The sequence below is a fragment of the Armigeres subalbatus genome, chromosome 2 (assembly GCF_024139115.2).
Source record: "Armigeres subalbatus isolate Guangzhou_Male chromosome 2, GZ_Asu_2, whole genome shotgun sequence".
NCBI classification, from domain to species: domain Eukaryota; kingdom Metazoa; phylum Arthropoda; class Insecta; order Diptera; family Culicidae; genus Armigeres; species Armigeres subalbatus.
The window spans coordinates 244,208,207-244,219,967 of NC_085140.1; the positions used below are offsets into that span (position 1 = coordinate 244,208,207).

The 11,761-nt window shown below is 37.7% G+C and overlaps 2 protein-coding genes and 1 long non-coding RNA gene across 3 annotated transcripts; 1 reads left to right on the forward strand and 2 right to left on the reverse strand.

Annotated features, from left to right (window-relative positions):
• Positions 1-563: 563 nt before the first annotated feature.
• LOC134216114 (uncharacterized) lies at positions 564-1,071 on the reverse strand. Its single transcript, XR_009980492.1, has 3 exons — positions 977-1,071; positions 810-909; positions 564-741 (listed from the first exon to the last, which is right to left on the reverse strand). It is a non-coding gene; the product is annotated as an uncharacterized LOC134216114 (long non-coding RNA).
• Positions 1,072-7,953: 6,882 nt separating this feature from the next.
• Positions 7,954-9,814, forward strand: LOC134212020 (zinc finger protein 391-like). The gene is made up of 3 exons (XM_062689511.1): positions 7,954-8,146; positions 8,205-8,713; positions 8,964-9,814. Exons 1-3 carry the CDS (start codon positions 8,036-8,038, stop codon positions 9,781-9,783), a joined length of 1,440 nt encoding a protein of 479 aa, XP_062545495.1. The 5' UTR covers positions 7,954-8,035; the 3' UTR covers positions 9,784-9,814.
• A 463-nt stretch (positions 9,815-10,277) lies between these two features.
• LOC134212021 (DNA-directed RNA polymerases I and III subunit RPAC1) lies at positions 10,278-11,389 on the reverse strand. The gene has a single exon (XM_062689512.1). The coding sequence runs from the start codon at positions 11,292-11,294 to the stop codon at positions 10,287-10,289; it is 1,008 nt and encodes a 335-aa protein (XP_062545496.1). The 5' UTR covers positions 11,295-11,389; the 3' UTR covers positions 10,278-10,286.
• Positions 11,390-11,761: the final 372 nt, after the last annotated feature.

Here is an 11,761-nt window from a genome sequence, read left to right on the forward strand (position 1 = left end):
AACAAGAAAATTTTGTGGTAAAATATTGCGCTTTTTGCACTTTATAAGAGTTCTGCGAGATTTTTTTTCTCACAGTCATCTTTTTCTCACACTCAATACACTCAAAAAAGTTTGATTTTCCGTGTATAATATTTGTGTGTGAGTGCTCACCCGCATAAATATAAACCATGCATGGACGTTATCCTATATTCTTCATAACCATTTGTAATTATGTCTGAAAATTTCCATAAACCGTCCTACATAACAATAAGCTCACTTTATTATGAATGGTTTTGACAGTATATGAAACGGTTATTGGCCAATCAACAATATGGCGAATGGGTTGTTAAGTTAGGTTACCATAAAAAAATGGCAATTTTCGCGAACAAAATCTTCGTCTCATTCTATATCATAAGGTTGAGATTCAATCCATATTTTTCAACTAGAACCATTTGACTTATAAGTTAAACATAATTGGAGGATATGCGAGGCTCAGCATAATGCGCTTCTTTTCATTAGATCAAATAATATGAAAAAGTTAAAAAGAAATGAATTGAACAGAGTTTTAGTTCAGTAATCGCATTTATTATTAATAATTAATAATTAACATACATTTTATATATACATTTATAACACAAACATAGTTGGCGTTTATAACCTTCAGAGCCTAATTTGTACCTTGGTTTGTACTGGAGAATAGAGAACTTTGAAGAACAGGACTTGCGGAAGAAACATAACCATCGGTTGTTGCTGCATGTAAACCTGGGAAAGAACGCATTGAATTAAGTTTAACACTTATTTCGAACAGAAAACATTATGTGTTTGCTTACCTCGTATTGAAACAAAAGAACATATAGAACACTGTGTAAAGGTACATCTCTTGGCACCGGTCTCTGGATCCGTTCGAATAGTGAACGATACATTTTTCATCTGAAAACAACAGAAACATTAAATAAGAACAACATACATTTATTTTTATTTTATTTATGTCAATTACCTTTAAGTGGAAGAGAAATATTCACTCGCAATCGATGTTTTGCGCACTTCCATTTTTTCTCTTTGTTGAGCTGACAGAAGAAAGCGAACTTTCTGCTAGATTTGCCTGCACAAATACTACCGAACTACAACTGTAACTGTTAATGTAGCTTCAATATTGAACCATAGCCATATGTATGTGTATGCGTGACATCACGAAAAACCCGCTTTTGCTCAATATGATATGGGAGCATGTGTGGATCATAAGACAAAACATTAACACTGAGAGATATTTTCCAATTATATTCTATTATGATTTTAAAATGAAAAACGTTCGAATACGGAACGTATAAAAATGTTCTATAACTAAATGTTATACACTGACAAAAATCCAATCATATCCATTATGTGTGGCACACATAAATTTTGACTATAGCATTTCCCACATAACGGCTATGTGAATTCGCATAGCATATATGTGGAAACACACATAACCGTTATTAACTAATAACCTTTATGTGGATTCTCCCATAGCGGGTGGTTATTAACGCACACATAAAATTTATTTGTAAATTTCTTTAGATTTTTGCCAATAAAAATGTGTGGATTTTTATTAGTGTACATTAACTGCATATGGTAACCTTAGCGTACATTTATGGAAAGTACACGTCAGAGAGATATTTATAATTTCAGCGTAAACTAATCATAAGACAAAAATTGACAATGTATGTTAAGTTAAATGTGATGTTGCAACAATACAGTAGAAAGTTTTTTACTATGCGGGCAATCTGAAAACAAATAGACGTCAAATCATGGCGGGAATCGATTTAGTGTACACGCTTACATGTGACTAACGAGTAATGGGTTATAATTGGGTAAATTTCAGTAACAAAAATCGATCAACCCGAAATGAGAGTGAGTGTGAGAAAAAGAAGCGGGCAAATCACAATCTACACATAACTCTTCAAATTGGTGAAATCGGCAATATATGGCAACTATATTTAACACTGGGGTTAGATTGCCTTATACAAGCTTCAACATTTTTCGCTGCGGCAAGTGCTGGAAGCGTTTGCTAGGGTCTGTTCAAATATTACGTAACGCAATAGGGGGTGGGGGGTTGTTTGATTTTTGTTACGCTTTGTTACACAAAATATAGGGGGTGGGGGTCCTTCGAAATATTGTTACGCGTAACAAGTTATTTCCAAAAGGAAACATATTTTTTAAAATTAAAAAAATATTCATTATCTTTGAAAAAGCATGAAATATACAAAGGTAATGATTTATGGCACCGTCCTTCAAATTCTACTAAAATTAAGATCTATTTACAAAAATCGCATTTGTTACGTGTTACGCATAGGGGTGGGGGTGGTTTTGAAAATTGTTACGAATTGTTACGAGGGGGTGGGGGGTTCTTAAAAACAACATTTTGACGTAAACTACGTCTAAAGGGAAGACTCTGATACAGGGTGTAAAACGGAAATTTCCAAATTCGAGACCGTCACGAAATTAGGATAGATTTCAAACGCTAACAGCTCCTTTATCTTTCAATGGATTTTCGAGATTTTATTATCAATCGAATCGGCAACTCTCCAGCAATTTTTGAAGCCTATTGGAACTATTAATTACAAAGTAAAAACATTAAAATTTCCAAATCTTTTCCAACCTAGTAAAATTTCACAGTTTCGTTACGACCGCCGTCTGCGGTTGGTTCTTGCGCTCTACTTTTGTGCGGTGATTCGCACAAAAAGTACAAAACAGAACCAGAGCAATGACCGCGGTCGGAGCAAAAAAGTAGTGTTTATGAAAAAGTGCTACAGATGCTGGACATGTTCATGTTAGCAAGAGGTGAATATTAAAATTGATTATCAACTTTAAACAAGGTTACACTCTGTTTTGACGGGAATTGTGTAAAATTTCTGTGGGATAGAAAGAGAGAGCAATGTTATTTTACTCAGTCACTGAGTAGGTGAAAGTTAGCGTGTTTCCTACTATTTCTGCAGCATCCCTTTAAAATAACACTTCAAAAGCATTAATCGCCATTTAATAGGCAATTAACTATTAAATGCATTAATCACTCTAAGTCGAATAACAATCGGAGAAGAGCATCATCACCACTGTGGAATAATAAATTCGGGGTTTTTAAATGAAAATTTTTAATTGTCGTATCCAACCAACATATATATGGCCCGTTTACATATGAGCTAGTTCTAGCGGACAATGCACTGTCCGACAATACTAGCGCGAAATTAGCATAATGTAAACAGGAATTGTCATGTGCTAATAGTGTTTACATTATGCTAATATCGAGCTAGTATTGTCGGACAGTGCATTGTCCGCTAGAACTAGCTCATATGTAAACGGGCCAATAGTGAGTTACGCCAATTTTGTTCGAAACATTGGTAATGGATTGGTCTGCGATCGAACATGATTTCCGAAAAAAACTAGGGGAAGTGGGGGTAGCACGCCCATAGGGGTTAAAACGCGCCACCCCTGAATAAGGTTAAATATCCATATTTTGATTATTTTCAATAGTCTATACGATAAAGCAATGAAAAATATTGCCATTGGATACATATATTTCATGATTTTTCTCTAGTTATACATGAAAAACTCGAAAAAACGATTTTTGCGTGTTTTGATGCAATTCTAGCTCGGTGGAATTTAGTCTTTCTGTCGCTGTTATACATTGATAAATTAATAATTGAGCCATGAGCCATGCTGCTTACTCGTGTTCTTTATGTTCCACACGAAATCGTCGTCAAAAATGGTTTTGAAAACAATTTTATGGGCCTTCAAACTTCTGAGGTCGGTGTGGGGCATTACGCCCATGCTCATTTCGTATGACCGAAATAGCTGAAACATTCGGTTAATTGCCTTAATGTAGGCAATTAAAATGAAAATCAGTACGATAAGCACATGCGCGTTTTAACCCATCCACTGGCTCATCTCACCCCGCATGGTTTCAAAATCATTTTTTTTCGGGTGCTTTTTAAAAATCAAATTTCTGTGCAATAAAATGGACAATTAGATATCTGTTATCGGTAGTCAGTCGCAGATATGCTGTTCTTCAGTATGCGCTGATGAAAACTGGCTGAAATGGTGGTTTTCATTGATAAAAATGGCATTTTCCTTAACGTGGGCGTCCTACCCCCAGTTCCCCTACACATTACACGCGGCGAAACGTTTACCAAAACAAGCCTCGCTACCTCCCGACTCCATATATCCAACATCACAATGGTTGTAATTTGACTAAGCACGCCCGTGCGATTTGAGGTTTGTATGAGAATTACTATGAGAACATTAGATTTTTCGGAAAACCGTTTTGCAACGTTGGTCATTAATATCTAAAAATATATGAGTCCATTGGCAACATAGGAAACTTAGAAGTGAATAAATCGTCTTTATTGCCAAACAATTCGCTGCTTGCAAGAAAAATTATTAAGGAAATACTAAATCGTGTGAAAAATGAAAAATCGTAAAAATTGAGCACGTAAAAGAATAACATAACCAATAATGAGCATTTTTATTTTCTTTATACTTTGCTTACGAAAATCCGATCGGTTCGCAACAACAATCGTCTTACAGATTTAGAAATATTCTACGAAGTCTTCGGGTTGATTATATTTAGGGGGAGACCATCCAGTGCCGGACACATAAGCCATTTAACAAAACGAACAGTGGGTAATGTCTGTGACATAACCGCGAAGTGGACGTAGGACTTGACTTGACCATGCCTTTGAAGATGTATAATATATCCAAATCTCTCACGTCACCTAATTTGTATAAAAAACGAACAGTGGGTAATGTCTGTGACATAACCGCTAAGTGGACGTAGGACTTGACTTGACCATGCCTTGAAGATACATAATATGTCCAAATTTCTCACATCAACTATTTTGGATAAATATTCGGCGTTGCATACCATTCCTTAACAAAATCTTCTCATCAAACCGACACAGAAATCAAATCTACCTCGAACAAGAATCATCAAAAAAAAATTCAGGAAGTATCTGTCCGGTCACGAAATATTAGTCTCAACAATGGCAACCTTCCCACTGAAGGACTGCCTGAAATAAACCACAAGTTGGCTCAGCAGGGGATGTAGACTGTATCTCAGCCCTTCCACTGAACATTGTTAGTAGTAGAAGGAAGGAAACACCCGGACATGGGATTTCGGGTGATAAGATTTAGAATTGGTAACATGGGACGATCATTCAGTCACGTTCGCTTTGTGTGCGGTCAGTATCAAACAATGTTTATCTACATATTTTTTTATCAATGCCAAAAAATCCAACATTTGATGAAAAATTGATTGATAGTTTATTAATGTTTGAGCTGTTATAGGTGTTTTTTTATCCAAATAAGATTATGTGAGAGATTTGGACATCTTATGAATCTTTAAAGGCATGGTCAAGCGAAGTCCTTCGTCCACTTCGCGGTTAAATCAGAAAAATTATCCACTGTTAGTTTTGACACTATTTATGAAAATCACCCATAAAATTTTATCTCTAGAATATTGGATTTGGCACCCAAGTACAATTTCTATCCCAAAGGGTATTGAAAGCATTGATATTGATCTCTATTATTGGCTCTCTGAAGAACCGTTTGTTTTTTGGACATACATGCTGCATCATGTGGCTTTTTTCAGCCTGTCTCGGCTCAGCACCGATGCCGGCCGGTCTCGGCTCGACTCTGCTGCTGCTGCTGCCGGTATCTGCTCAGCATTGCTGCTTTGTCGGGTCTGTAGGGTGGACTGCTGATGTACTGGCTAGGTTTCGGCTGATGATGGTCGCTTCGATGGTGTCGAGCCGAGTCGGTCGGTGCAAACTTCATTCCCTGCTAAAAGCTGTGAGTGCTGTTCAATCGATGATGCGGTTGCTTCGCTTGTCCCGGTCAGAATGAAAGGAAAAAATCGCGTTGAGCTATTTTATGGCTTCTCGGCAGGCCCAACGGCTGCTCATTCGCTGGTGTCTGCACCAATGAGAACGTGGTAATGGAATGATGCAAGAATTATGCGGTACCCATATTTATAGGTTCCCTTGATCTCAATGTTTTTCATTGAAAACAGTTTCATGCCTATTGAAACAAGTTTTTCGGGTCTTATCAAGCATGGACATGAAAGGCATACTTGAAATCTGTCGATTGAGGGGCTTACCGCAGAAATTCGTCCACTGAGACGAACGCTATTAACGTTTAAAATCTTTCAACACAGCGTAACGCGGTCGATCTGAATATTTTGAAATGACACCCGGTATAGTAAAGAGAGACGTAAGTCCTACGTCAAAAAAAACTTTAACTATCCGGATTATGTTTCCATTTATACCATACTAGCAGAACTTACCCTGCGTTGCTCGGGTTTTTACGTTTAACGTTCCAAATGTCATTTTCTGCGTTGATTGCGACGCCGCACTCTAGATCATTTTTCGAGCGATTGCATTAGGTTTCTCCAAACTCGCCCTAATATTGTATTTTGACAATTTTCCCAAATTTTCCTTTAAAATTTACTAACCTTTTGCATATAGAAACACAGCTGATCCCAATACGAATCGATTAGTGAGGAAATCTCGCAAATCGATCATCTTCGTGAGTTATATTGCTTCAAAGGAAGAATAGATAGAAGAAAGAAACACAAAATATGACTATTGACCATTGATGATTCATACAAACTATATTTGATCATTTGAACACGTTTTTCAACGATGAATTTTGGTGAAAAATTTTACGATTCAGAAATTTGTCTCCTAGTACCGGACACTATTGCATCATGTTCAAATGTGACTAAGTTCCTATTACATTCAGAATAGTAAATTATTCGGGTGCTTTAAGTTGTAAATATTAAAAATTGTTAGTGGAGCTAATTTGACTCTTCAGCTAAATTTTTTACATCCTAATCCAAATTCCCACCTTTTTCAATATCCTCTTCAATTTTTGTTTCTGCTAATTTCTGTGGCTTTCTCAGCAAGAAAAAACAATTGAATTGAAGTAAGTGTAACAAAACAGGTGTGAAGACTTTTTATTGAACTTCAAATTTTGTACAAAGTTTATCACATGAAGATCTGATATTCCTTGCCGTTAGAAGCCTTTTCAATAGCTTCCTTATGTACTTAATAAGATGAAGGAGGGACCTCTGCAAGTAGTGTCTGGTATTGGGAGGTGTCCGGCGTTGGGAGATCTCCCCCTCACATCCGCCTCACGAAACGATCTCTCACATACGGGGCGATTTCTATAGTAATTTTCATACAAACTTCAAACTGCTCGTACTCAGTTATATTATAACCAATTCAGTTGAAAATTTAGGAGGTTCACCAAAACAGCAAATGTTATCGTTCAAGCATAAGGGAGCGCAAAAGTCAAAATTTCAATCACTCTAGGCTCTAACCAAAATAATTATATTATGATCTGTTTTACGTAGTTTACGTCGGGCGGTCGTATCTTGTATATAACCCTTCTGATATTTCGCGTTACGTAATATTTGAACAGGCCCCTAACAAAAGTAACGCATTGCTAAATCGTCTGGAAAAGTATTATTGCATATCTCTCATTATAGGATCCCTATATTATAGATATTATACTTAGAGATGTCGCAAATTAATCGATTACTTCGATTAATCGATTCATCGTTGTGATAATCGATTAATGTTGAATCGATTATTACCCAACGATTAATCGATTCAATAATCGAGAGGAATCGTGAGTAATCGATTAGTTACTAATCGATTAATCAGAATTTTACGACATCATAAGGATGTCGAAAACTAATTGATTATTTCGATTAATCGATTCATCGTTGTGATAACCGATTAATTTTGAATCGATTATACAATGATTAATCGATTCAATAATCGACAAGAATCAAGAGTAATCGATTAGTAACTAATCGATTAATCGGGATTTTACGACATCTCTAAATACTCGTTTGTCAACAAGGGCGTATCCTTCAAAAACGTAATAAAAAAAAAGAAAACAAAATGAAGTTTGTAATGATGATGATGATGATTATGATGACACCTTGACATTTTGAGAAATTTTATTTTGATTATAGTTTCTGCTGAGATTCCCGAATTCCAACATAATTCCGACGATGGATTTGTCGAATCGGTGTCGTGGTTGCCTTTCAAACGATAGCGAAACATTGCGGCTTTTGGAAGATCTGCTCACTGTGAAGATGTTTGAAGAATGCATCGGATTGAAGGTATGTTGGTCATATTTACAGAAGATTCCCCATTTTCAAGCTGGCTCATTTATTTCAGATAACCATTGGGCCTGGTTTGCCAAGAAATATTTGCGGAACATGCTATGGAAAATGTAAATCCTGGAGTAATTTCAAGCAGCAGTGCCTGGAAACGAATGCTTTGTTGAACTTCAAATTTGGACACCTGATACAGGCAAATGATGGTACAGAAAATATCTTGAAGGAACCCGAGGAGCTTAGAGACGATTCAAAATCATTAGCGCAACTGCCAGCAACAGAGCAGGAAGAATATGAAATAGTTGAGTCAGAAGCATTTGAAGACTGTGTTAGTGAGATTCAGGAGAAAATTGAACAAGAATTGGGCCACGAAGTCGAAATAGAAGTAACTGAAGAGTACGAACTCGGGGAGACTATTGTCGAAAATGAGGAAGAGTTTTGTTTATCAGAGGAAGACGCCGAAATATTGCACGAAACCGAAGAAAAGCGCAACCAGGAAGTAATCATAGAAGAGGAAGCTGTGGACCAACGGACGGAAGGGCAGCATAATGGTCTGAAGGAAAAAATTAGGTAATTTTTTTAAATAAAATTTCAAAACAAGATTAATAAAAAAAGAGCAATCGATTTCTCACTTCTCATGCCATTTTTTACGCGGCTCACACAAGTTTTGCGATTTACGGCTTACGTACGAGTAATAAATAACAAATTTAGTTTTTGGAATTACGCGGTCGTGCCCCCGATTTTTTTAGACAGATCTATTTTGATCGATTACTCTTGTGTTTTGCGTTCTAGTCATGATTGTAATGAACTCATATTTCAGTTGCGACGAATGTAATAAAAATTTTCGCAATATCGAGCGGTATGAGGCACACCAGAGACTACACCAAGGTTTAAAGCCGGAAGTTTGTAAGATATGTAAAATCGAGTTCAACTCCAGAAGAGCTCTTTGGCGCCACAAGCAAAAGCATGTCGATACCAAGCAGTATACTTGTGCTGATTGTGGGAAAAGCTACAAATTTGCGACATCCTTGACTCTGCATAGAAAGAAGCATCGCAATAACCCACAGCACGTTTGTGAGACGTGTGGCAAATCGTTCTTCAGAGCTCATGGACTAAGAAGCCATCTCCTGTCGCACAGTAATGAGACCCCCTTTGAGTGCGATAAATGCCAGAAGCGATTTAAAAATGCAATTATGCTTCGTAATCATGTGCTCCGAGTGCATGAAGGAGCCAAAAACTTTGCCTGTGCGGATTGCGGAAAAGCTTTTAATACAGGAGCAGAGCTGAGAATACATCAGCGGAGTCATACGAACCAGAAGCCTTTCAACTGCAGCTCGTGTGACAAGTGTTACAAAACTCAAAGCCACCTCGCTGTGCACTTCCGAGCGGCTCACACAACCGAGCGACCGTATGCGTGCGAACTCTGTCCTCAAAAGTTTGCCCATAGCAAGATTCTCAAGCAGCACCGGCTCACACACACGGCGGAACGATCTTTGAAATGTGACTTTTGCCAGATGTCGTTCCGCCACAAGAAAACACTTGTAGCTCATATGAATAAACATGAACAACTTAACCAAGTTGAAGAATTCGTCATCGAATCGGTAGTCAAGCTTCCACATGCTTTAACTATGTTAGAATAAAATTAAGAATTAAAAATTATGTAGAACTTAACTTAATAGAGAAATTTATATAATCAAAATCACGAACATGGCTCAGAATAGACAAAACATATTTTAGTTACCAGATAAAGATTGTCGCTTCGGTTCCCTTTGTTCTGCTGTCCGAAACGTGTGGTACCTAACTGTCAAATCGTATGTATTTGTTCATAATTGTCATTTAGGCCCCAGCAAAAGATGTTCCGGACAAACAAAATATCTTTTGAATAGACTAATAGAAAATAATGTTCGAAATGTTTTTTTGTGGTGGAACTTTGGCATCCTAGGCCAACAAACTTTAAATTAATTTTGATTAATACAATTTAATTTTGATTCAGCAATCACAACTCGAAGCGTGAACAACGAGAGGAAGCTTAGCACATCCCACTTCTCATGTTTAATACTAACTTGATAAAATAATAACTCGTTAGGAATCCAGGAATGGTCATCAGGAAAAAAAACCTTTTTTCAATAAAAACTAATACACATTAATTACCTTTAATCTCATCCAGAAACATCTTGCACTTCTTCTTCAACACTTTGGCCGCCTCCACAAAAATAACATCCGGCTTGAGAGCTCCCAACGATTCGACGTTGTAGATGAAATGGTTCCTGACCCGGCTCAATGTGACTGCATCGGCAATCTGCGGATAACGATAAACATTCCGGCTGCAGCTGTCGTATCGAGCATCCTTCACATACGCCTGATCGTCCTTATCGATCGCGATGACACCCGGTGAGAAGCACTTCTGCAGCAACAGGGCGTCCCTTCCCACCACCGGTCGCTTCAATTGAATTTCGGGCAGCAGCCGGTACGAGGCAGTAGCGACCGGCGAAAATTTGGCATGATCCTTTCCGATGCCTTTCACAGCAAATAATTTGATATCAAACTCATGGCCAGGTCGCATCTTGCTTATCAAAATGTCTTTATCAATCGTTCCAACATCCTCCTCTTTATAGATCGAGGCTTGATTTCCCAACGGGACCCACTTGATCTGCTCCGAGTAGATGCTGTGATTCTTGTACATATTATCGTTGTTGGTAATTTCGGTAGATTCCTTGTTCTTCCTGGTACATTTTACCTTTAATTCAAATTCTAGAGTGTCTAACGCATTAGGCGCATCATTTTCATTTGTCTTGTACTCGAAAAGCCTTGGATCGGCCCTCAGTGGAATCAGACCCAGCCGGTGAGCCAAAACCTCATCCTGAATAATGGAAGTGTTGTTGTAGATGTGTACCTTTTCAATAGCCATGCTGGGAACTTCGCTGAGCATCAACCTCCGGAAGGCGTTTGCGATGGCCGGACTGACCCCGATCATGTCGAATTCCAGCTCATTTTCCTCGTACCGGACAATTACAATTTGCAGCTGCTGTCTGAACCGTTCGAAGTCCCATAACTCATCCGATAGTCCGTAATCGTTGGCGTCCTGTTTCAGCTTATACTCTTCAAGATAAATTCTTGGTTTTTCCGACCGATTTTCCATTGCTTCTGGCATTTTCTAAAAAAAAAACTATACACGACCAAACTTTCACGTGCTCGCGCGGTGTTATTTATTTTGTAAACAGTGGCAGTCAGGTCAGGTCTTCAACTTTTCGGCACGAAGTTCACCGAAAAAATCGAGCTCCGCTCCGCTCGTTTTTCGCCTCAACAGTACGCAGCTTGTTTCGAAAAATTATATAATTTATGCACGGTAAAAAATATTGCCGTTAATTTGCATATAATATTGCGTAATCATATTACCTGAAATTCACGTAGAGTCTACCTGATTCTCTCACAGATTCACATTCTAAGTGAAAATCACGTAAACCTTACGTGAGTGTTCAGGTGACATTCACTGATCACGTACACTAATAAAATTTCACACATTTTTATTGGCAAAAATTTATAGAAATTTCCAAATAAAGTTTACGCAAGTTAACGCACATAGTTAATATAACCACCCGCTACTGAAGAATCAACATA

Excerpts from the sequence above, each read along its gene's own strand:
- LOC134212021 (XM_062689512.1), bottom strand. The coding sequence starts at position 11,294 with ATGCCAGAAGCAATGGAAAATCGGTCGGAAAAACCAAGAATTTATCTT.
- LOC134212020 (XM_062689511.1), top strand. The coding sequence starts at position 8,036 with ATGGATTTGTCGAATCGGTGTCGTGGTTGCCTTTCAAACGATAGCGAA. Across the intron at positions 8,147-8,204 it reads AAGAATGCATCGGATTGAAG|ATAACCATTGGGCCTGGTTT; the intron begins GTATGTTGGTCA and ends CATTTATTTCAG. Across the intron at positions 8,714-8,963 it reads GGTCTGAAGGAAAAAATTAG|TTGCGACGAATGTAATAAAA; the intron begins GTAATTTTTTTA and ends CTCATATTTCAG.